Source organism: Triturus cristatus, chromosome 2_1 (genome assembly GCF_964204655.1).
Source record: "Triturus cristatus chromosome 2_1, aTriCri1.1, whole genome shotgun sequence".
NCBI classification, from domain to species: domain Eukaryota; kingdom Metazoa; phylum Chordata; class Amphibia; order Caudata; family Salamandridae; genus Triturus; species Triturus cristatus.
Genome location: NC_140581.1, coordinates 500,175,790 through 500,200,525, shown reverse-complemented (window position 1 = coordinate 500,200,525; position 24,736 = coordinate 500,175,790). Strand labels below are relative to the sequence as shown.

At 48.1% G+C, this 24,736-nt stretch overlaps 1 protein-coding gene across 1 annotated transcript in view; it reads left to right on the top strand.

The window, feature by feature from the left end:
• The window catches only part of LOC146865547 (baculoviral IAP repeat-containing protein 1-like), a 932,191-nt gene that overhangs the window by 42,305 nt on the left and 865,150 nt on the right, over window positions 1-24,736 (top strand). The window contains exon 2 of the mRNA XM_085632362.1: window positions 500-1,094. Within this exon, the coding sequence (XP_085488488.1) occupies window positions 503-1,094 (592 nt within the window). The 5' untranslated portion in view covers window positions 500-502. The remainder of the gene's footprint in view (window positions 1-499; window positions 1,095-24,736) is intronic.

Genomic DNA, 24,736 nt, shown 5'->3' with positions numbered 1-24,736 from the left:
TTAAGGCTTAGGGCATAGGGGGGTCCGGGGGAAAGTATCCGCCCGATAAGCTGTACCCCCTACGTAAGCTTACTCCGGTGGAGTAGTATTTGTAGTTTACCGGGATCTGATCTGGGGCTGCCAGTCATTGACCTTGCTGTAGGCTCTAGAGGGGACATGCAGAAAGTAAAGTATATACATTTGTAGATTACATCAGGAGTGTAATTTGTATTAGAGCATGTTAAGGTTAGACAAGTGACATGTATCTACCAATGTATCTGGACTTTCTGCGTAAAGTGTACATAATAAAAATTAATAATCAATGTTTTTAATAAGTAATAAATACGGCCGGGGGGTCACTCCCCCTAATCCAAGAACAGTGTGGTTTGGAATGCTTGCCCTGGGGGAGAAGGGGGTACCCATCCATCCAAGGGCGGATTTGGGGGTTTCTTCATTAAAAGGGGTCTTAGGCAAGTACCAGGCCATATGTGGTGGTGACAAATCTCTTCGTGTTTTTCAGGTGATGGCTCGCAGCACAATTTCAACTGAGGCTAAAGATCTCTCAGAAGTCTCTGAGTGCTTTGAAGAGGACCTTTGTGAAAAGCCAGTGATATGGTCATTCGCAAATATAGATTATCCAAAATTTTGTCATACACAAGAGCTAGAATTTAAGAAGACACGCAAACAGTTGCAAAGACATCCTGCATACAACCACCAGATGAGAAGTGAATTCACCAGATTAAAGTCATTCATTTCTTGGACGGATGTCTCGGTTTGGTCGCCTCAGGAGATGGCTAGCGCTGGGTTTGCTAGCACCGGCTTGAATAACAGTATCCAGTGCTTCTGCTGTGGGCTAGTTCTCTGCGTGCCGCGTATCAGCTTGACTCCACTCAGCACCCACCGGAAAATACACCCTGACTGTGACTTCATTCAAGGTAAAGAAGTGGGGAACATCCCTAAGTATGAGGTTCGGGTTCAGATCCCAGAGGAAAATGCACTGGAGAGTGCGCGCATCTACACAGCTGTAGAGCAGAGAATGGCTTCCTTCAAGAGCTGGCCTTTCTATGCCAAGACTGATCCAGCTACACTTGCAAGGGCAGGTTTCTTCTTGACAGGTAAAACATGTGTGTGTACTAAAATATATAAACATTGTTAGGACCGCAATCCCTAACTCACACAACAACCAAGCAATGCTCATTACCTCAACCTTGAAGTGGCATGCATTTCGAAAAGTCATAAATAATTTTTGAGATGAAACAACATATCATATGACCCTTAATGCTATGAAAGAGATGACTATGATTGTAGTTATATTAGTTGGTTTGAATATGTATTTTTATTTAATTATGTTGTACTTTTAGGCGTTGTTACTTACTAGTATAAATATTGTAAGGTGTGGCGGGGCTGCCAAGTTATAAATAGCTCGCTAATGTCTAATTTGCGAATTTCAGTGTTTTTTTAGATTTAAAACGTAACATTATGACTGTCATTGTTACCTAACTATACAGCCCCTTATACCTTTAAACATTCAAACATTTCTAGGTATTTTTTTTACTGTAAAGTAATATTTTATTAAGAAAGAGAAGTATAATGTCTATCTTGTCTTTAGGTTTTCTAGTACATTTTCAGTCGTTTGTTTTAATGTTACAAGTTAATGTGTGGTAATAATCTTATTATTTATATTCACGTTCCAGCCTCCCACGGTACTCCTGAGGGACCATAGAACCAATGGAAGAGCCCCACAGGAGTTCTGTGTGGGTTTTACTGCTTGTTCAGGGTCACGTGGGAGTAGTGTGTGGATCGTAAAAACTTTTAAAAAGTTGTGTTTAGTAAGAAAGTGGTATTTTGATTTATCTTCTAGCCTAGAGCTTTTCCCAGTGGGTTAACGAATGAATGAGGATCCCTTGAGTCTTTTTGTGAAATTACCTCGTTATTTGGTTGGTACAGTCCTGCAGTACCTGAATATGGTACAGTGACACTTGAAACAGCCAATAAAGACATCTGATTGATTGAAATCACTATCTTGCTCCATTTAAAGGAAGTTCCCACCCTTTCAACCGCAATTGGGATTAGCACTTGAGTGTGACCACGTTATCTGCTAAGCCTTCCTACTGTTTTTAAAAAAAAATACATTTGGGGTGAGATGCAACTTCTACAATGGCATCTGAAGAGGCGAGAGAAGAGATGGAAGCGGAGAAGGAAGACACTCCAAGAACCAACGGGGAGTCACTTGTCTGACAGTTCTTTTCAATCCTTCCAGGGGATAAAAAGCTGTCAGACAAAATTATCACCTTCTGATTTATTTGGACTTTTCCCTGGGTGCTACGAAGTACTCCCAAAGAACTTCAGGCATGTGGAAGCACATGCGGTCCTACCACCCTAGACACCGCGCAAGAATGGAAACTTGATGCTAAGGAGGCATCTACATCCACTTCTGGACCCTCTATTGCACTTTAGGACACTCTCTCATATCAGGTTCTCCAGGGACATACAAACACCATCTGTGCATACCAGCACATGACTATTTACTGTGACAAGTGCAGCAAGGTTGCGGTTTTTGGAGAGCAGAGTACTTCAACCAGAGATAAGTTGGTCTCGGAACACCAGTGTGCAAAGAAGAAGTGGCTTTTTTATGTTATATCCCCAAGGCAGATGCCCTTTTTCCTTTTTCAAGTTGAATCCCCTAAACAATTAGAATAAAACAAAGAAAATCAGAAAAAGTTTATTTTTAGAATGGCCTTTTGTAGTTTAAAAATAAAAAAATGCATGTTGTTTGTAATGTGAGTTTCTATGTTAGTATACCATAATAATCTGCTGTAGCAATCTTTACATAATAATAATAAAAGGTTAGTTTAATGTTATAAATGTAATGAAAAGCAAACACTTAAAATAATAGACTTCTGCCAGAATCGCAAAGATTTTGTTTTAGGTTAGCCTTACTTTTTCAACATGGACCGTACACAAAATTCAGGTTGGTATTTATAAACCAACAAAAGTCATGATTTGTGTTGGTTTGGAACCAAAAGTAATGCGGCATAATGCACTGCTGTGCCTTGCATTACATTGCGTCAAGACCGTTCCATTAGGCGGTGTATGGTTGTACAAGTGCATCCACCCATAGATTTTGATGGAAATCCATGTCTACAAAGATTTGCAGGCACAGCTTTGCACCAAACTTGAACGACACCCAGGGGCTGCTGTAACAAGGAGAAATATATGTATTTCTCTTTGTGTTTTTTTCCCCCTTTGCATGTGTGCTGCATTCTGCGGCAAACATACAAAGAGGAATTTGCCTTACAGCCTAGCTATTGGGCAGGAAGTTAATACTTCCTGCAGACAACCTATCCTGACCACAATGAAGACACTCTTGTACTGTGGCATAAGGGTGCATGTGTTGGTGCATTGCAGCAAAACGTATGACAGCACAGGAATAGGACAGAACTGTGTCAATTCTTTGTACATATGGCACAGTTATATAGAAACACAATGCAGCAACTTTCATTGCTGCCCTGAGTTGTGTAAATTCTTTGTAAACATTCCATTTTTACTTTAATAATTACAATAGCACGCTATCACAAAATATAAATATATAAGAACATTCTGCTATATGATAAGAGAATGTATTTATATAACCTAATTCTGTAATGTAATAGTAGCATATATTATCCATAAAAAGCCCACTCTTGATAAATTTGCCCAATAAAAAAACAAGAGCTTGGAAGAAAAGAGTAGGTTTTTGCTTTTGGTAGGTGCTATTATGATAGCATATAAACCCTATAAGTCTGAAATTTCTAACGGAGAACTCAACAATGTCCAGGATTAAACAGCAGATTTATAGACTCTTGAGCCTGTGAAATTTGAGAAGCTTTTCAAGCTTTTGCTGTGTACATGTGGTAGTTATTAGTACAGAAACTCTCAGAATTCCTGTGACAGTGTCCGACACTACAATGATGTGTTCTTCCTTTTACGTGGACCTCTACAGGGCTAGACCACTAGTGGAGGAGGCACAAATAGCAACCTACCTTGACGATATAGATATGCCCACTTTGAGGCACGATGACCGAGATGCCCTAGAGGCAGAACTCACCCTAACCGATGTACAGGAAGCCATAGCCAAGCAAACATCGGGTAAAACACCAGGGCCAAATGGGCTGCCAGCTGAATTTTTTAAGCAAAACCTGAGCTTATTCGCCCCCCATCTTCTAAAAATGTTCTTGGTGGCACGGGAGGAAGGGACGCTACCGCACGATCTCCGCCTGGCCACGGTGGTAGTTATACCGAAACCCTGTAAACCCTCAGACAAATGCGGCTCTACCGCCCTATTTCGTTACTAAATGTCAAAACTAAGATCTTAGCATCTATCCTAGTGACGTGGCTTCTATCAGCAATTACCTCACTGGTTCACTGGGACCAGTCTGGCTTTATGCCCAGACGGGCCACGCATCGCAACCTACATAGACTAGCCAATTGGCTAGACACTGTGAAAGAGAGGCCTAACCCACAGATGCTTTTATCCCTAGATTCAGAAAAGGCCTTTGAAACATTGGCCGTTCATGAGACAGTTCCTGGTGAAGTTGGGATTTGGACCGGAATTCAGGACATGGGTGGAACTCTTGTACACCAATGCCAGAGCACAAGTTAGAGTCAATGCGATCAAATCAGCGGCCTTCCCAATTCAACTGGGGACTAGACAGTGCTGTCCCCTGTCGCCCCTATTATTCACATTGGTCCTAGAGTCATTGGCATGTCAGATCAGAACCCATCCAGGCTTAAGAGGTTTCCACGATGACAAAGGCCAGATAAGAGATGAGCAAAATCTCCTTATATGTGGACGACATCTTGCTCTATGTCACCAGCCCAGATACAACACTCCCGTTGACATTCCAACTAGTAAAGGACTATGGTAAACATGCAGGGTATAACATTAATTGGGGAAAATCAAGTCTCTAGCCGGCAGGAGGCCCCGTAGACTCACATGTAATTCATGAGTGCCTATGGGTCACTGAAGAAGGCTTTAAGTATCTAGGTCTATACATCTCTACAAAAGTGACGGACTGCCTCACTCGTAACATCAAGCGTGTCCTGGCTGAATTCTGAGAGGATGTGGTCAGGTGGAGGCGCCTTCCTCTAACGCTGCTAGGGAAGGCCGCCATGTACAAGATGATCACACTCCCCAAATTATTATATATACTCCATAACACATATTGTAAGATCCCAGAAACGATCTTCAGGGCAATAAACGACGAATTGCGCACTTTTTTTATGGGATAGGGGGCACCCCAGAGTGGAACTACAAACGCTACAGCGCGGTCAATATAACGGAGGCATCGCTCTGCCGGATATTCAAGCTTATTATCGGGCAGCACATTTAATAGGTATTAATGAATTAACAAATGGGGTCATGCTCCGGCAGACCACCCAACATATACCTTGGAAAGGCTCCAATTCCAAAAATATTCCTATCTACTTTACATATATGGGGGAGTGGGGATGAGAGGCTTGCTTTCGGCAACACAGAGGACGATCGAAGCCTGGAAAGGGGCGGAAAGACAAATGCAGTAGGCCTGACCAGGTCTACACCGCTGTGGGAAGGTAAATGGCATCCAGACTTAGCAAAACTACGGGGCTTTAGAAACTGGGACACAGTGGGGATCACAACATTAGGGGATATAATCAGGAAAGGGAACTTCATTACTTTCACAGACCTCCAAGCAGAGTATAGTCTGTCAATCACACAACGATACAAGTACATGCAACTCCAGCACGCTTGGGGAACACAAAAGCCCAATATTACAGACATTCATGAGTATGCACCACTGCAAGGGCAATTATTGCAGGAAGAGATACCATTGAAGGCGGTTTCTTGAACATACAAAACATTGATAAATAATATACCTGATAGATTGCTAAAACTCAGAAGTCGTTGGGAAGAAGCTACAGGCCCTCTAGAAGATATTGACAGGGAAGCTGCACTGATGCACCCGAGGAAGGTAGCGATTAAGCTCCGGCTGCAACTGATACAGTTTATGGTCCTGCATAGGGTTTACTATGATAGAGTGAGACTCCACACGATGGGAAGGGCAGAAACACCTGACTGTCTACGCTGCAAAACAGACCGCGGTTCCTTCCAACATACTTTTTTGGGGATGCCCACTAATACACAGATACTGGTTACATATAATACAGGAACTAAATAGCATACTAGAAACCCAGATCCCCATGGATCCTAAATATATCCTCTTGGGCATTAAATAACTAATGTGTTCTTCAGTTGTGCAAAACTACATCTCATCAATTATACACAGATACACGTAGTGGAACATCAGTATAGTTTTGGTATTCTTTCTTCCAACATTCCTGTAATGCTATAATGTTATAGTCGGTGTTGGATTATACCAGTTTCTGAAAACTTTCTACCAAAGTTATAGATCTGTGCCACAGATGAGAGCTATAATGAAGAAGAGAGGCTTTTACAACCAGTATAGAACGTGGCAAATGGACTATAATGGAAGTAAAACATTCCACTGAGCATTGGCGGCTGCTCCCAGGAAGCAGTAGGTGGACGGGGAGGGGAGAGACGTTAAAGAATAATTAAAAAAAGATCACTTACCCGCCGCCTCTCATCTGACCACCCTGTCCTCTTCCTTGCTTCTGTGCAAACAGGAAGCAGAAAGCACCTATTCTCCCCTAAGCCAATCACAATGCAGCGTTGTGATTGGTCTGAGCGCCATAGTTCGGCGCTCAGCCAGGAAATGGGTGCCTGGGCCTGTTATCCACTCAGTCTGTACTGAAAAGTGTGCATGACTGTTTGGCCAGACCGAGATCGCTGGTCTAACATTCATGCACACTTATCATTTTATTTTTCCTTTTTTGCAGTAATGAATGGCAGTGGGGCGACTTACCTCCACCTTAGTGGAGGAGCCGCCCCTGCGACCGAGTGAGGGTAGAATTTTGTTTATATGAGCATTTATAGGCCATAGGTGTCAGTAGGAGTTTCCAAAAAGAGGGTGATTTAGAGTTTAGCTGGGAAGTTTCTCTTTTAGAAATGTAAACTAAGCATATCACTGTAGGTAAATATTTATCCATTATGGTCAGAAGTATGTTGTTCTTCTTCCTGTAGACTTTACAATTTCTAATTAATTTAAAAGAGTTAAATCTAACATAATTCAAATACTTTCTGTTAGAAATGGGGTCTCTAGTTGGCAGTGTTATGCACCCTGTCAAAGTAGGGACCCTTCCTTTCAGTCAGAATAAGGGCGTTACACACCCAGATAACCCCTGTTTAATCCCTTGGTGGTTTGGCACGAGCAGTCAGACTTACCTCAGAGGCAATGTGCAAAGTATTTGAACATAACACACGCAGTAACACCGTGAAAACACTACAAATGGACACCTCACCTGTTTAGAAACATAAAGTATCTTTAGCTAAACTAAACAAGACCAAAACGACAAACATCCAACACACACAACTCCAAATATCAGTTTCAGTTTTTAACGTCTTTATTTCGAATATTCTTCATAAAAGACAAAATATTTACATACATATAAATAATAACAATATTACATAATCAATGATATTATATGAAAATTAAGCGTAAAGAACAATAGAACAAAAATAATTAAGAATTGATTAAAACCTCAATTAAATTAAATATGTGCATAAAGACGACAAGAGAAGATTATTATTGAACAAATGCATATTAAAAGACACAACATCAATACTGGTCGGAGACACAATCTAGTAAAGTAACGTACTATATGGATTTTTCATGACGGTATGTTACAAACTGTCTTAGACCTTAATAACCAAGCCCATCCAAGGAATTTGGCCAATCCAATGGAAAGACATTCAGAGGTGTTAGTTCTTAGAATGAGCAAGGCTTCACTGCTCGACCGGGTCTTTAATCTATAGCATATAGGCTTTAGCCACTTGTGGCGTGGTTCACGGTAAGCATTACAAACAAACAAGAAATGACCTATTGTTTCTTTATGGTCAGTACAACATGGACAAAGTGAAGTCGCCGGCTTCTGCCAACCACTGGTGAAGGCCCGTAATGGCAATGTACCTAGACGGAACTGAAAGTAAAGTTTCCTATCTAAGGTTTTGACAATTACATCCCAAAAGCACTCGGTATGAGGGACTATTTTATGTAGCAGGAACAGACCGGTCAGGTTCGGTTTCTCTGAAAGAGCAACGTGTTCATCTTTAACCATAGACCAGAAGAGAGATTTAAAATCTTTCTTAGAGGGAAAGATGTGAGAGCCCGGCTCAAACCACAACTGGGGGAGGCCCATTCCGATAAGAGTGTTTCTAATTGACTTAAACCATGGAATTTCACCTGCCCCCTGTTGTGATCTAACATCCTGAAGCTCTTGGGCAAACATGGCAAGTTCCGGTGTGGACCATATTCGTCTCCATAACGCCACCATCCTGTACTGGGCTTGATGTTTAATTGAATGGAACCCCATATCCATCAATAGTGGTAGAGCGGGTGTTGATGGAGGAAGACTGACTAGGTTTCGGAAAAATTTGTTCTGTATCCTATCAAGGACAGCCAGGTCCACACAACCCCATATATCAGCCCAGTATAATATGGCAGAGCTGATTTTTGCACTATATATTTTAAGAGCGGGCAATACCCTTTTGGTCAGAGAACTCCGCTGCTCCTTCACCAGACAACCGGACAGACGCGTAAATTTCAAGCTAAGCGCCGCTATTTGCTCTTTCCAGCGTAATCTATAGTCCATTGTCACACCAAGATAGGTCATAACTTCAACCTGTTCCAGACTAGACCCGTTCATCGTAACATTGCCCCTCTGTGGTTTTTTCTTTGTGAAGACCATAAATTTGGTTTTGTTGATGTTAATTTCTAAATCGTTCTCATTGCAGAAATCCACAAATTTGTCTATAGCTACCTGCAGACCCTTCTGTGTTTTAGCCAATATGAGCGTGTCATCAGCAAAAATTAAAAGGGGGAATTTAGTCCCACCCAGTGATGGGGCATCGGTAGGGGTTTCTGAGAGAAACTTAACCACTTGATTAATAAAAAGTATGAAAAGGGTAGGGGCCAGGACGCAGCCCTGTCTCACTCCACGAGTCACAGGGAAGGGTTCTGTGACCTGGCCCTGGCGGCCCCACCTAACTCTAGCAAAATTTCCCTCGTGCATCCTGATGGTAAATTCTAGGAGCGCAGAAGGAACTCCCATCTTTCTTAATGCAGCCCACATCTTTCCTCTGGGGACCAAATCAAACGCTGATTTGAGGTCCACAAATGCAGCGTATATCGTGCCACCTCTCAAAAACACAGTTTTCCAGTAGATCATAACAAATCTTAAGATCTGATCTACAGTACTAATGTGAGCCCTAAAGCCAGCTTGTAATGGAGAGAGAATGTCAGCTTCGGTCATCCAGGTGTCGATTTTTCCTAAAAGCATTCTAGCCACTACCTTTTGTAGGGCATCAATAAGACTGATGGGTCGGTAGTTTCCTGCATCAGTTTTGTCCCCTTTTTTATACACGGGCAGGATCTCTGCCCCTTTCCATGAATTTGGGATCCTGGTCCCTCTAGCTATCGCATTTGCTAGGGTAGTTATGTACGGAACCCAATGCACCTGGTCATACTTAAAAAGGTCCGCTGGGACACAGTCCATACCGGGGGCCTTACCGTTCTGGACTCGTTTAAGAGCAACTACAGTTTCTGTTTCTGTGAAGACAATGTGGTCAAGTATGGGCACCGCAGTCTGTACACTGGCATCTTCCCAAGTGTGGGAGATCCGTACCGTGTTACTAAACTGCGTCGCGTAGTGCTTGACCCATTGTTCTGCAGGCACATGGTTAACAGGGACTTTCGAGTCCCCAGTCCCACCCCACCTCACAACCTCCCAGAATTTTTGTTGGTTAGATGAGGTGCTTGCTTGGTATAAATCTAACCAGCGCTGTTCGTCCCATTTGGTTTTTGCCTCTTTAAGTACTTTCTTGTAATTAACCCTAGCTAGCCTAATATCATTGGCTGACTTGGATTTAATAGCAGCTATTAGGGTGCTATGGGCAAGACGACAAGATTTATCATACCATTTGGTCCTAGTTGGTACTGGACCATTATTCCTTCCTTTTGTGGGTTCATTAAAAAAAGTTTTAATCTTATTAAACAGAGACTCATGGATCGACCCTATTTCTTCCAGGGAAGTGCCTTCATTAACTATGGGTACCATCGAATTGGTGGCTGCTGAGACCTCCACCGCAACCCTTTCTAATACGGTAGGGTTGTCTATAAGCCTAGTCCAGCGTACCCTTCTACAGTCATTCGTGAGAACAGCCTCGGCTGTAACGGTAGTGGATGCAGAATCCAATCTGAGACCCTCATTCAGTAGTAATTTAATTGCCAGGGGATTATGGTCGCTTTCAGGTCTTTGGACTACTTCCATATCCTCTAGGATTTTCCAAAACTCTATCTTTATTAAGAAGTAGTCAATACGGCTCGAATGCTGGGAATTGTCAAAAGTGACCTTTCCCATCGAATCTGATTTAGTTCTACCGTTAGCTGCGCGCAGATCCCATTCAAGGCAGAGGCCTAACCACTGCATTGCGGCCTCGGTAACTTTTTTAATTGGAGGGATGGATAATGGTGGAATATTCCAAATTTGATCGATTTCCCCATATCCTTCTTTGTCAAGACTAGGAAAAGGTTCAAAAGAACAATTAAAATCACCTGCCACCATTATACATTTGTCGCTAGTAATATTGTTTAATAGGGAATCTAAATCGCTAGCTGCTCTCGCAGGCTTCCCACCAGGTTGCCCTCTTGCATATATGTTAATCAGAAAAAAGTCCTCGTTATTTTTACCAGACAATTTCAAGGCAAGAATATCACTACTTAAGGTAGGAATGTCTATAATTTTAAAGGCTAGGGATTGTCTGATCCAAATAACCAGACCACCTGAAGGACGACCTTTAGGTCCTTTACAGGCTGGTTTATAGTAGTTAAGATAGCCAACCCGAAAGATAGCATCAGTTGACCAGCTTTCCTGTAATATGATAACATCAAAAGAGTCCACATAAGAGCCCCAGTCATCCTCAGACATTTTCCCTTTTAATCCCGCTATATTCCAAGACAAAACTGTGAGGGTATTACTTGTTTCTTTCGGCAAGTTGTTAAATGGATTCACAGTCTCCTCAGGGACCAGGGGTCTATATGTGGGATTTGGAAGTTTTACCCTTTCTACCTCCCCTTGGGAATTACCACTCAGCCCTGTTACAATCTCAGCCCTGGGAGATGGAGTAGGGTTAGGGGAACTCAGTACAACTTCACTCGGCCCGGGAATCGGTAGTAGATTGTCAAGTCAATCCACACCTTCCAAGCCGGATAGCGGAGCGAACCGGTTTGTGAGGTGCGGGTGAAACAAAGGGTAGACTGGGGTATCAAAGTGAAATCTCCCTCTTGGCCTGTCTCTTCTAGAATGTTGAAATGGGGTTTGGGGTCTACTTGTATATAAAGCAGGATAGAAATAATTCAACAATAATGTTTGCACATCCCCAACTCTTCCGAATCTAGGTTCCCTGCTGATAAATTCAGCCACCCATGGCTCTCTGAAACTTATCACCACACAGTCCCCCTCAAGATCTTTCTTACCATAACCTATCCAATCCACCCTTCTTACATTAAGAATTTCAGGATTCATGTTGGGTGGGAGCGGGCGATTTTTATTAAGCCAGAATGTTACTTTATTGTAGAGGTCCTTGTGTGTTTCTCTTTTACCATCTACTAAAGGAGCCACGCCAGTTAAGATGATGGTGTAAGGCTGTGACTCTGGGGGGAGATTAACACATTGTTTCCTCGGGATAGGTTTGATATAGGGCCGGATGTTTTGGTCGTGACTACTAAGAGTTTTCTTGGCCTGGGGTTGCTTTGCGGCCTTCTGTCTAGGTGCGCCCTCAAAGCTAACTGTTTTCTTGGGGGCCGATACAGTTGTTGGCTGCGGGGCTTTTAAAGTAGTGGGTCCCACTTTTGAACTTGAGGCCCCTGCTTTGTTATTCACCAGAGTAGACTTCGATGATGACAGGGCAGTGGGGGGCAAGCCTTTGGGGGCTAAACTGGCAAGAGTTCTGTTTGTAGATGCTATATTATCTTTAACCAACCTATCCAAGGAATCCATTTTTGTATTCAATAGTCTTGTCCTTTCGAATAGTGGTAAGAGCAGGGATTTCATTAGTAACTCTATCTTAGCCAGAAGTATGCCTTCTGCAATACTAACTGTGGTATTATGGTCTTCAAGTTGAACCACCACATTAGTATTAGGCAACTGTATAGGTGAATCAATAGTACTTCTCGCCCCCTCAATATGTTCAACTAAGTCGGGAGAGTCTAACCTTTTACGTTTCCCAGGGTTCTGTGAGGGTAGAAGTTGTGAAAGGGGAGGGGAAGTCACTTGCTCCTTACTGATATTAAGATTAGGTGAGTCCGAGAGACCTGATTTCTCTCCAGGCTGGTCTAAAAAAATAGTAGTCCCTCCATTTAGCATATTATCATGTGCAGTGGTATATGAGCTATCTTGACCCATCCCCGCTAACTCCACAGTTTGGGTCTCAGGAACAGTTACAAGCACTAAATCTGTATTAACATCATTGCTATCAGTGTCTAAAAGGAAAAGCGGAATGGGGGAGACTGCCTCATTAATTTTCCCAAGAGAGGATCGCTTGCCTGTAATTATATCTAGTGAAAGACGTTTTTCAACTAGAGCGATTTCTTTCTCCAGTATGGCAGTAGAGCGTTTAAAAAACTGGTCAATTGTACCCGTAAAAGTGCCATTAGAGGTGGAGACCTGGACTTGCCTCTCTTTGCCAGATCTTAGGGTCATCTTTAGATATACAAATAACCAAATTAACACCAACCTCAGACCTCAAATTATGTACAATAATGGGCAAAGTTAGGTCAAAGCGGTTATACTAACAATGAGGACACAAGCCTGGTTATGGTCAGATGCAATGTTTACAAAATAAACATTTAAAACGTCCGTTAGGTGATACCATGAGATGTTATAAATATTGAGTGGTAAATGTTAGGAAGGTGGCCCGGCCCGGCCTCACACGGCCTCTGACGGCCGCAGACGGTCCCGCCCTTGTCCCGGCCTTCTCCCGGCGAGCTCCCGCGAGCTCCCGCGCAGCGGTATTCACACGTTAATATATGGCTCTTACGGTGATCACCCGGTCGTTGGGGGCGGGGCGGGGAGGGAGAGCAGCCCAGGTGGAACGGGCGGGGTTACTGGGACTCCTGGGAAATGTAGTTCCCAGCCCTCTTGCTCGCAGCCCTCAGCCCCTGTCTTACCCCAGCAGCAGCTAACAGCCCACGAAGGAGAGCGCCCCTCTGCGAAGCGGGACCCGCGCAGCGGGTTCCGCGAGGCGTTGGTGCAGATGCAAGGAATCCACGGGCAATCCAAACAGCAAGGCAGGTTTGTCAAGGTGTCCCACGAAGTGCAGGGCAAGCCGGTATTTGATCACCCGGTCGTTGGGGGCGGGGCGGGGAGGGAGAGCAGCCCAGGTGGAACGGGCGGGGTTACTGGGACTCCTGGGAAATGTAGTTCCCAGCTCTCTTGCTCGCAGCCCTCAGCCCCTGTCTTACCCCAGCAGCAGCTAACAGCCCACGAAGGAGAGCGCCCCTCTGCGAAGCGGGACCCGCGCAGCGGGTTCCGCGAGGCGTTGGTGCAGATGCAAGGAATCCACGGGCAATCCAAACAGCAAGGCAGGTTTGTCAAGGTGTCCCACGAAGTGCAGGGCAGGCCGGTATTTGATCACCCGGTCGTTGGGGGCGGGGCGGGGAGGGAGAGCAGCCCAGGTGGAACGGGCGGGGTTACTGGGACTCCTGGAAAATGTAGTTCCCAGCCCTCTTGCTCGCAGCCCTCAGCCCCTGTCTTACCCCAGCAGCAGCTAACAGCCCACGAAGGAGAGCGCCCCTCTGCGAAGCGGGACCCGCGCAGCGGGTTCCGCGAGGCGTTGGTGCAGATGCAAGGAATCCACGGGCAATCCAAACAGCAAGGCAGGTTTGTCAAGGTGTCCCACGAAGTGCAGGGCAAGCCGGTATTTGATCACCCGGTCGTTGGGGGCGGGGCGGGGAGGGAGAGCAGCCCAGGTGGAACGGGCGGGGTTACTGGGACTCCTGGGAAATGTAGTTCCCAGCCCTCTTGCTCGCAGCCCTCAGCCCCTGTCTTACCCCAGCAGCAGCTAACAGCCCATGAAGGAGAGCGCCCCTCTGCGAAGCGGGACCCGCGCAGCGGGTTCCGCGAGGCGTTGGTGCAGATGCAAGGAATCCACGGGCAATCCAAACAGCAAGGCAGGTTTGTCAAGGTGTCCCACGAAGTGCAGGGCAGGCCGGTATTTGATCACCCGGTCGTTGGGGGCGGGGCGGGGAGGGAGAGCAGCCCAGGTGGAACGGGCGGGGTTACTGGGACTCCTGGAAAATGTAGTTCCCAGCCCTCTTGCTCGCAGCCCTCAGCCCCTGTCTTACCCCAGCAGCAGCTAACAGCCCACGAAGGAGAGCGCCCCTCTGCGAAGCGGGACCCGCGCAGCGGGTTCCGCGAGGCGTTGGTGCAGATGCAAGGAATCCACGGGCAATCCAAACAGCAAGGCAGGTTTGTCAAGGTGTCCCACGAAGTGCAGGGCAAGCCGGTATTTGATCACCCGGTCGTTGGGGGCGGGGCAGGGCGGGGCGGGGAGGGAGAGCAGCCCAGGTGGAACGGGCGGGGTTACTGGGACTCCTGGGAAATGTAGTTCCCAGCCCTCTTGCTCGCAGCCCTCAGCCCCTGTCTTACCCCAGCAGCAGCTAACAGCCCACGAAGGAGAGCGCCCCTCTGCGAAGCGGGACCCGCGCAGCGGGTTCCGCGAGGCGTTGGTGCAGATGCAAGGAATCCACGGGCAATCCAAACAGCAAGGCAGGTTTGTCAAGGTGTCCCCAACTCCAAATATCACTTTTAAAAGGTTTTAGCAATTCTGTCCATAGGAAACTATGGATGCTGTGATTTTACACAAAGCACCTTCAAATGCATCAAAAGTTTACAAGGAAAACAGCCACAGAGGAGGAAACATCATAAAACACAGCGATGGGTCTGTTCCAGTGTCCTTCGGGAGGTGATGCACCAGTTCTGCTGCAGGCAGAAAAAGTGTTGCTTCTCAACTCGACTGTAGGGAGAACTGAGGCATTGAAATCCAAGACTGTTCTGGTCTGCAGGTGATGTGTCGAAAATCTTTGCGCAGAGTTGCGATGCGTGGAAATCCAGACGTGCTGGAAGTTGATGCAGCGGCGGACAACAGGTGATGTGTTGATTACTTCAGCCGCGGTCCCACGATGCATCGATTCTTTTAGCCGCTCAGCAGGGCCTGTACAAGAGTCAGTGCGGTGGTCTTGGACTTCAGAGAAACGGTGCTCTGAACTCAGACTGCGGCGGTTTCTACAACCACGTGCAGGCACTGCGTCAATTTTGTCGGCTGCATGGTGTCGGTGCGTGGACTTTTCTCCCGCACGGTGGTGTTGCATTGGGAAAATGATGGAAGGGTGTCGATTTTGATGGTGTCAAGCAGCATAACAGCCTCCAATGCCCGAGAACTGGATTTGTCACCACAAGGCAGGTCAGAATTCCCAGCAGTGGAATTCAGGAATGCTGCAGATGAAGTCTTTGATGGCCCTGAGATTTCTTAACAGGAGGCAAGCAAGCACAAGCCCTTGCAGAAACTTCCCAAGCAGGATACATAGCAAAGTCCACTCCTTTTCCTCTCTAAAGTAGAAGCAGTAACTGAAGGCCAACCCAGCAAAGCAACACACAGTAAATGGACAGTATTCCTCCTCACAGCTCTTCAGCTCTTCTCCTTGGCAGAGATTCCTCTTGAGCCCGAAGTGTTCTAAAAGTCTGGGGTTTTAGGTCCAATATGTACACCCCTTTTGGTCTTTGAAAGTAGACATACTTCAAAAGAAAGTCTTTGTTGTTTACAAGTTCCTGCCTTGCCCCGCCTTGTCTAAAGACACACTCCAGGGGTGTGGAGACACCATTGTGAGAGGACAGGCATACCCCTATTTAGGTGTTTGTAACAATTCCTCCCCCCACTTTAGCTCAGAAAGACTCATCAGCCTGGTGATGAGTCATCATGGTATGTAGGACACATCTCAGCTCTCTTTGTGTTGCTATCTAGAGTGTATCACCAACAGGCCCCTCTCAGTCTAAACCAGATGTTGATTCCACAGGCAGGAAGAGGCACAGGATGGTTAAACAAGAAAATGCCCACTTTCTGAAAGTGGCATTTTCAAACATCCAATTGAAAAAATAACTTCACTAAAAGATGTATCTTTAAATTCTGAGTTCAGGGAGCAAAAACTCAAAATCTCTATCTCTTCTCAATGTAGTTCTCGAGCCACCATACTCGAACTACATGGAATAAAAGCGGGGAGCTACGCACACATTGACTGGTTCGGATGACGCTTGTCGTCTTAGAGGCTGGACACATTGCCTCTTCTCGTCTACCATAACGAGATTCTCAACTCCCCTGCTGTAAGGCGTGATCAGTTTATACTTTGGTGAGAGACTCTGCATTTTCTCTTTTTTGGATATCCATGGAAAGGAGTGATATCTGTGAACACCTTAAACTACTAGGAAAAGGGTGCTCAAATCGATTGTTGTCTTTGTTTGATACTATATTGAGCCTTGAGAAAGTCGTCTAACGACGAAACACCTGTCGGCTGTATGTACACTACATCTACGTGTCAACACATCAAGATCTGCTTCACTTATGACTCGAATTTTGTCATACTGATTGTTCTACAATTGCAACTTTTGAAATTAAATTTTTTACTGACAACATAGTCAGTTGGAACTGTTTGTGTGCTGTGCTCTGTTGCTCTAATTTTCAAATAAGGTCTTGGAGAAATGTTTTCTTCATGTACTAGGTGACACTGTTGGTGGCACAGTGTTCACATTGATCACGCCTTAAGACTTAGTGAATTTACACTTGCAAACTCAACAGAGGGGCTGGCTATTTTCTCTAAACCACTGCCATTGCTTGCATTTACTTGTAAAATGTTACAAGGCAGCTCAAATAACCTATGGGAGAGACAAATCCTGCAATGGTGAAAAAGAAGAATTGTCAGTATTTCATTATCAGGACATGTATAACACACTAGTACATGTCCCACCTTTCACATACAGTGCACCCTGCCCATGGGGGTACCTTGGGCCTATACTACGGGTGTATTACATGTAGAAAAGGTGAAGGTTAGGGCCTGGAAAGTGTGTGCCCTTGCCAGGTTGACATGGCAGTTTAAAACTGTACTCAAAGACACAGCAATGGCAGACCTTAGACACGTTTGCAGGGCTACTCATGTGGGTGGCACAACTAGTGCTGCAGGCCCACTAGTAGCATTAGCTTCACACACCTTGGGCACATACAGAGCACTTTACTAGGGACTTACTAGTAAATAAAATTTCCAACATTTATAACCAACCAGAATCACAATATACACAGAGAGCATATGCACTTTAACACTGATGAGCAGTGGTAAAGCCCAGAGTCCGACTCCTAAAGCCAACAAAAACAGGGTCAGAAAAATAGGAGGCAAAAAGCAAAACGAATAGGGATAAACCTACAAAAAGGGCCAGGACCAACATTTTCATTTTGTATATTAAGATAATTAATGTTACTATACATGTTTTAACAACTATATCCTATTTGTTAAGACTAGAGGAAGCAATCATGTAGACGTGGTTTCCGGACTGCAGCGAGGTGCGGAACGCGCTTAGCAGGTTCAACGAGCTCGGCGGTTCAACAGGGACGAATGACGGCCAGTCTAGGATGACTAGTCCGGGTTTAGCGGCGTTCTCCTAACGTCTGCAGCTCCATCTAGCCTGCAAGCCCGGAGCAGGAAGCAGTAAGTGAGAAAGAACCACACAGGAACGAGAAAACGCTGCCTCAGCGAGAGCCTCTGTACGATCCTCAGCGGGACCGGTGTAAGAGCAGTGAAGCAGTGAAATTGAGCAGTGCAAATGGAAGCAGGGAGTGATGTGCAGGTGAGGCCCTTCGTGTGCTGCGCGGAGGCATCCGGCATTAGCTAGATGCGGCTTGTACACCACAGAGGAGTCTGCATGCTGCACACTGCTCATGCTCTGCACTGCATGACTATCCGCTTGCCCGCCCGCCTGCTCGAGCATGAGCTTGCCTGCCTTGCCTCATTTTGCCAAGGCTATCACTGTCTCTTTATCTCTCTCCCGAGTCTTCCTGCATTTACTTGTATCTCTGGTTCTTAGTTGCCTACTTTCCTTCCTGTCCCCCTCTTGCCTCTTTGTTGTGAGGTTGGAAGGGGAGGATCCGACATTGAGACACTGAGGCACTGGGGCTTCGAGTTATTGGGGCACTGGGGCAGGGGCCGTGACTGCACTCACAACTACGAAACTTTACATCCTGCACTCACATTCAGACTCAGATGCAGCCTGACGAGAGCCAGTGGGGCCCAGAGCAGCAAAGCCTTCCTGCAGTCACCAGACAAACAGACGCCCTATCAGACCCCTAGCACCTCTGAACTCTGAACCTGCGCCCTGCTGTCCAGGGGTCAGAGCCGAATACTGGAGCTATAAGGGCAGGCCCTCCTGAGGTGTCAGGGGAGAACTTACAGCACGGGCAGCCAGGATGATCTAGGCACAGACCAGCTCTCCCCCCAAGCTGATCTCAGCCCCACCCACTTGCCAGTTCGGATATCTGCCTGGCAATCGCCAGCCTTCTTCCCAGCTAGCTCTATCACTTGTGCAGCTGCTCCAGCAGCTAAGCCGCAAGAACATCAATATCAACAAGGCGGGAGAGACAGTAAAGCACTAGCTTCAGGTGCTTTGCTAGGGCATTTTCAAGGAGAGCTAGTCCCCTTGGCATAGGGTTAAGACCTGTCAGGTGCAGAAATGGCCGAAACAGTGTCTGGTGTGGCTTGCCTCCCAGTGCACTCCGATGCCCTTGCTCCTGTCCATGCACAGTACTGTCTTCCTGCACCCTCCTCTCAGTCAGATATCCCCAGGCAGGATGACACCAGAAAGAATTGCCCATGCACCCCACAGGTCCAACCAGGGCCCAATTAATTAATTTCTCGCGTGAAATGCGCATGCGCGGGCGTCCGCGCATGCGCATTTGTGAGAAGAAGTTGCCGTGAACCAGGAAGAGGGAGCCCCAGGACGCCGCACCGCAGGTAAGGCATTTTACTTACTTCAGAATTCTTTAAATTATTTTAAAATGAGGGCGGGCGGGCGGCGGGTGGCGGGCAGCTTTGCTCCGCCGTGGCGTGTGCGTAGCGCTGCCTGCTACGCCTACTTCGTAAACCGCGAAGCAGGCAGCACTACGTGCACTCTGTGGGCAGAGCGGAGCACTACGCCCGGGCCTACTTATTATGCAGCTTTCTTTCTCAAACATCTCTTTTGAGGAGTATCTCTCCTTTACTTATAAACCTTTATCATTATCTCTCCTTATTTTTTAAAATGCTTGTAAGGCCCTCTAGCCTATTTTCTTTTCTCATTAAAACACTAAAACCCTTTTTTGTTTTAAAGACTCGTTTGCTAAATGACTTAGATGGACTTCTCAACTTTTTCAAGATGGTGTCTGCATTCCTTTTTTGATAGCTCAATCACATTTTTCTTTCCTTCATCTTATCAAACTAAGGGGTCCATTATGATGTCGAGCGGATCGCCACCGACCGACCGGCGGTGGCGATCCGCCCGACATCTTTCCCCGCCCGCCTTCCATTCACCCCCCGCCACATTACAAGGGCTGGGAAGGGGTTACAGCGGCGGACAGTCTGCCCTGCCGGGCGGAACTCGGGCCTCATATGGTGGCGGTGTCTGGAAGACACCGCCATCCATATCAGGATGTCTAGCGGTGGATGCCTTTCCATGGCGGCGATGCCGCCATGGAAAGGCATGCGGGAATTGCTTTGGGGCCCGTTGCAGGCCCCGGTGGGGATTGGGGGGCAAACTTGGGGGGTACCTATGGTACCCCCTACATTGCCAAGCACAAGGTGGCAGGCACCGCATGGTGCCTGTCGCGTTGTGCATGGCAAAGCACAACATGCACATTTGTCTTTGTGGCAGGTGCTGCTTACAGCAACGCCCCCCACAATGATAAATGTGCGGGATGCAACTGCCAGGGTGGGGGTCGCACCCTAATCTGCGGTGCGGGACCGCCGCACCCATGGCGGCCGGTCCCAGCACCGCTATTGTGGCAGGCGGACTAAAGTCCGCCCGCCATCCTAATGGGGGCCTTAGCATTTATCTAATCTCTGCGGTTCAATCCTCATATAATCCGTTTCCTCCAAATCACATACTTAACTCTCCTGCATCTAGTATAAAATTGATATCTGAAAGAAACACGTTAGTTAGATTCCTCACCTTAGAATATCCCCAGGCGTCAGACTGGATCCGGAAGATTTTTCATCAGCAATACCCCTTGCGTGTCGCTAGGCGTCGTCTGCGGTTCCGCGTCCGTCGTCGGCGTCGTGCGCCGGAATGACGTCGTTGGAGTACTTAGACGCCGCCCTCGCGCGCTGACGTCAGTTCTTCTTTTTTCCACGCCAGTAAGCGCCGATCCAGGAGAGCTACCCCTTTAGTCAATTTTTGACTAACTTTTTTGACTCTTTTTGGTCATTTCTCGACTCTTGTGCCGGTAGGATGCCTGGTTTCAAGGCCTGCGACGACTGTCACCGACTGATGTCGGTGACCGATCATCACCGCCGGTGCCTGTACTGCTTGGGCCTCGACCACGACGCGGCATCGTGCTCCGATTGTATGGCCCTGACCTCGAAGGCTAGACGGGAGCGGTCCTGCAAGCTTCTCGAGCTTCGCCACTCGGCTCCGCGCCGCTCTCGATCCCGGTCCAGGATGAGGTCCAAGGACGGTCGTGGAGCCGCACTCGCCATCGTCACTCGTCTGGCTCGAAGTCTTCGGGTAAGTCGAGGCACTCCAAGAAGTCCAAGAGGCGACACCGCTCTTCGGACTCCCCTCGCCGGTCACGCGACTCGGCCGAGGGTCCGGGTGGTACCACCCCCGTGGCTCCGCAGGAGCCGCAGGCGCCGCGCAAGTCCCCATAACCGACGGTCCCTGGGACTGACGCGATGCCGGCGGAGGTCAGTGCCTTCCTCTCGGCCATGAGGAGCCTGGCCCCGCCGTCGACACCCGCTGGCGTGCCTTCGGGCCCCGCGGACTCGACTGGGCGACCTTGCGTGCCGGCGGCTCCGGCCCCGGCGCCGTTGGAGGCATCGGCCCCGACGCCGCAGGTCCCCAAGGGGCCCGAGCCTGGGCCGCCGTCGACGCCGGTCGACCTCGTTACGCCTCCTCCGCCGGCGCCGACACCGATACCACCCCCGATGCCGGCTCCGGTCGACGTCGATCCCCGGTTCAGCCCCTGTCCGGTCCCGACGCCGATGCGGCGCCGCCCGACGCCGCGTCCGACGCCACTAGAGACACATATTTTCTATCGACCGGCTCCGATCATTCCTCCTGTTTACCAGGAATCGGATGACGGGGGCGACTGGGAGGGGTCTGACGACCCTATGGCCCTTCAGAGCCAACTTGCACAGGACTGGGCAGATGAACTGGGGGAGGCCAGTGGGTTGGATAACTCACCGGACACTGGATTCATCTCTCCTCCGACTGTGGCTTCGGAGGAGGGTGCAGCTTTTTCTGTGGTGCTGCGCAAGGCGGCCGAAGCCCTTGGGCTTGAGCTGCCTGCCGTGGCTGTGAGGACTAACATCCTCACTGAGGTGCTTCAGTCTGCCGCATGCTCCACTGAGCCTCTGCTGCCATTCAATGAGGCCCTCACTGACGTTCTGCAGGGCACCTGGTCCAAGCCCTCCACAGTCCCTCCTGTGGATAGGAACGTTGCAAGGTGCCACCGCCCTGCTCCGGGCGACCCCAGTTTTCTGTCCCAACACCCCACCCCCGAGAGTCTGGTTATCCAGGCCTCTACCTCCCAATCCTCCTTCCCGTCCGCTCCTCCGGACCGGGATTCCAAGAGACTGGAACAGTTTGGTAAGAAGCTGTTCTCCTCGCTCAGTTTGGGCCTACGGTCTTTGAACACCGCCTGTCTCTTGGACCGTTATTCCCACTCTCTGTGTGATGCGGTGGAGGACGTGCTGCCACTGTGCCCGGAGGAGGCCCGGGCGCGGCTTTCCTCGGCCCTGGCCAATGGGAGAGATGCAGCGCACCATGCAATCCGATGTGGACTCGACACTACGGACTCGCTGGGTAGGGCGATTTCTACCATGGTGGCGCTTCGACGTCACGCCTGGCTGCGGTCCACGTCCTTTTCAGGGGATGTCCAGAGCACCCTCATGGACATGCCTTTTGATGGCGCTCGCCTTTTTGGTGAGAAAGCGGACAGTGCGCTGGCTCGCTTCAAGGACTACGGCCACGTCCTTGGGCCTCTCGGCCCCGCGGCCAAAAACTTCCGCTTTTCGCTCCTTTCGTGGCCAAGGAAGGGGCACCTCCTCACGTCCGCCTAGCCACCGGCCGCAGAACCAGCCTGCACGCGGTCGCGGACGTGATTTCCGCCGAGGCGGTACTGGAGGACGACGCGGTCAGTCCACATCCACCCCGGCAGCATCCGCCTCCAAGCCTTCCTAGTCCAAGCTTTCAGGCCCATTCCACGCCAGTGGGAGGCCGGGTTCGCCATCACCTGCTCCACTGGCGTACCATTACTTCGGACAGGTGGGTGCTGCAAATCGTCCAAAGGGGCTACCCCCTCCAGCCATGCCACCGCAGCACCACCGTATCTCGGAGGATCATTTGAATCTTCTGCAAGAGGAAGTTTCGGCCCTCTTGGCCAAAGAGGCCGTCGAGCGAGTTCCGAGCCCAGAAGTAGGTCGTGGTTGTTATTCCCACTACTTTCTGGTTCCCAAGAAGGGCAAAGGGGGCCTACGCCCTATCTTGGACCTCCGGAACGTCAATGCCTTCCTCCGGAAGGAACGGTTCAAAATGTTAACTTTGGCTCAGGTTCTAGCTGCCCTCGACCCTGGAGACTGGATGGTAGTGTTGGACTTGCAGGACGCATATTTCCACATCCCCGTCCTGCCGGCCCACCGGCGTTACCTGCGGTTCACGGTGGGTCAGGAGCACTTTCAGTTCACCGTGCTCCCCTTCGGCCTTACCAGTGCCCCTCGGGTGTTCACGAAAGTGATGGCGGTGGTCGCAGCTCATCTGCGCAGATCAGGGGTTCCAGTCTTCCCCTATCTCGACGACTGGTTGTTGAAGGCGGGCTCGCCCCAGGCAGTCGTCTCCCACCTCCAGACTACGGCGGATCTCCTGCATTTGCTGGGGTTTTCCATCAACGTGCCGAAGTCACACCTGAGCCCCTCTCAGAAGCTCATTTTCATCGGAGCGGTTCTCGATTCGGCGCAGTTCCGGGTTCATCCCCCGTGAAGTACTGGGTTTTTCAGAACCAACCCAGCGGTGCCAGGGGACGCACCCGAAGACTTCGAGCTCTTCCTGTTTCGGACCACAGAAACACAGAGTCTTCTAGGTGAAGTCAAAGATCGTATTTATTGGCTGCAGACCAATCACAGGTATCCGAGAAGTACAACACGATGTATGTTCTCAGGAGACTGCAACCAACCAAAAACCAGTCTTTTCTTATATACAGAAAATTACGCTCTGGGCAACACCGCCCCTCTTTTACAAGTGGTCATTCACATATTTTCGCTTCAAAGAAAGAGCACAGTCATCCCACATTTCAGCTCGGTCAGCACATAATTATTTACCCAGCGAGGCTCAGAACCCTCATCAGATATCAGCAGACCCCAATAAAAGGGACACCTCTTCCTCGTAAAACAAGTCATAAAGTAGGAAACAGGGTCAGGTGTGAAAGGGATTAGTCAGAAGTCACGTGGGATACACAACTTTATGATGTGTTGGGCCCTGATGCTAATCCCATAAGGCCGCAGTAAAAGGAACCGGCCGGGCAGGATTGACCTCGGGCAGCGGAGTCAGTTTGCATAGGTCACAAAGAAGTCAAAGAAAGATTGCGTGTCCTTTAGGCCTAGGCATGGCCTAAAAGCGCAGCCTATGTGAGGGCAACCACAAAATGGTTACCCTTTTAAAATGGAACCCGAGGGTTCGACATGTTGTATCGTATACACGGTGAATTCATTGGTGACATATGACGAAAACACTCATACATACCGCATTAGTCATTTGCGGTTCGCTGATACCAAAATCGGCAGGGTAGGACCATGCTACCCACATGATTTCCGAAATTTACAGTACCACAGACCCTCCTTTTGCCCTTACATAGGCAATAACTATACTCATACTGATCTGAGTCCAGGTCTATATTCATAAAGTCATGAAGATGTTGCTGTAGCATCATCCTATTGCTTAGTTCATCCCTTGATACAGGTCTCCTTACACATGATGTAACACAGAGGCTACACATTACAGGAGCACACTGTACACATAGACAGAACAGGAAAAGAATGGCTAAGATCGTCCCAGTGACTATTAGAATCTTCCATCCCCAAGCTGATATCAGTCCCCAGAACCACCCCGTCATCGACCAATCTCCTTTATCCACATGGATGGATTTGGAAATCTTATGCAGTTTGGAGATGGCTTGATAGACTGTCGGAGCGGTATCTGGTATGAAAATACAACAGCTTGATTGGATAACCTTACATACCCCACCACGGTCTGCAAGTATGACATCTAGAACCATACGGTTCTGCAACGTCATGAGGCGATCCGCTTGGAGCTCAGCTGT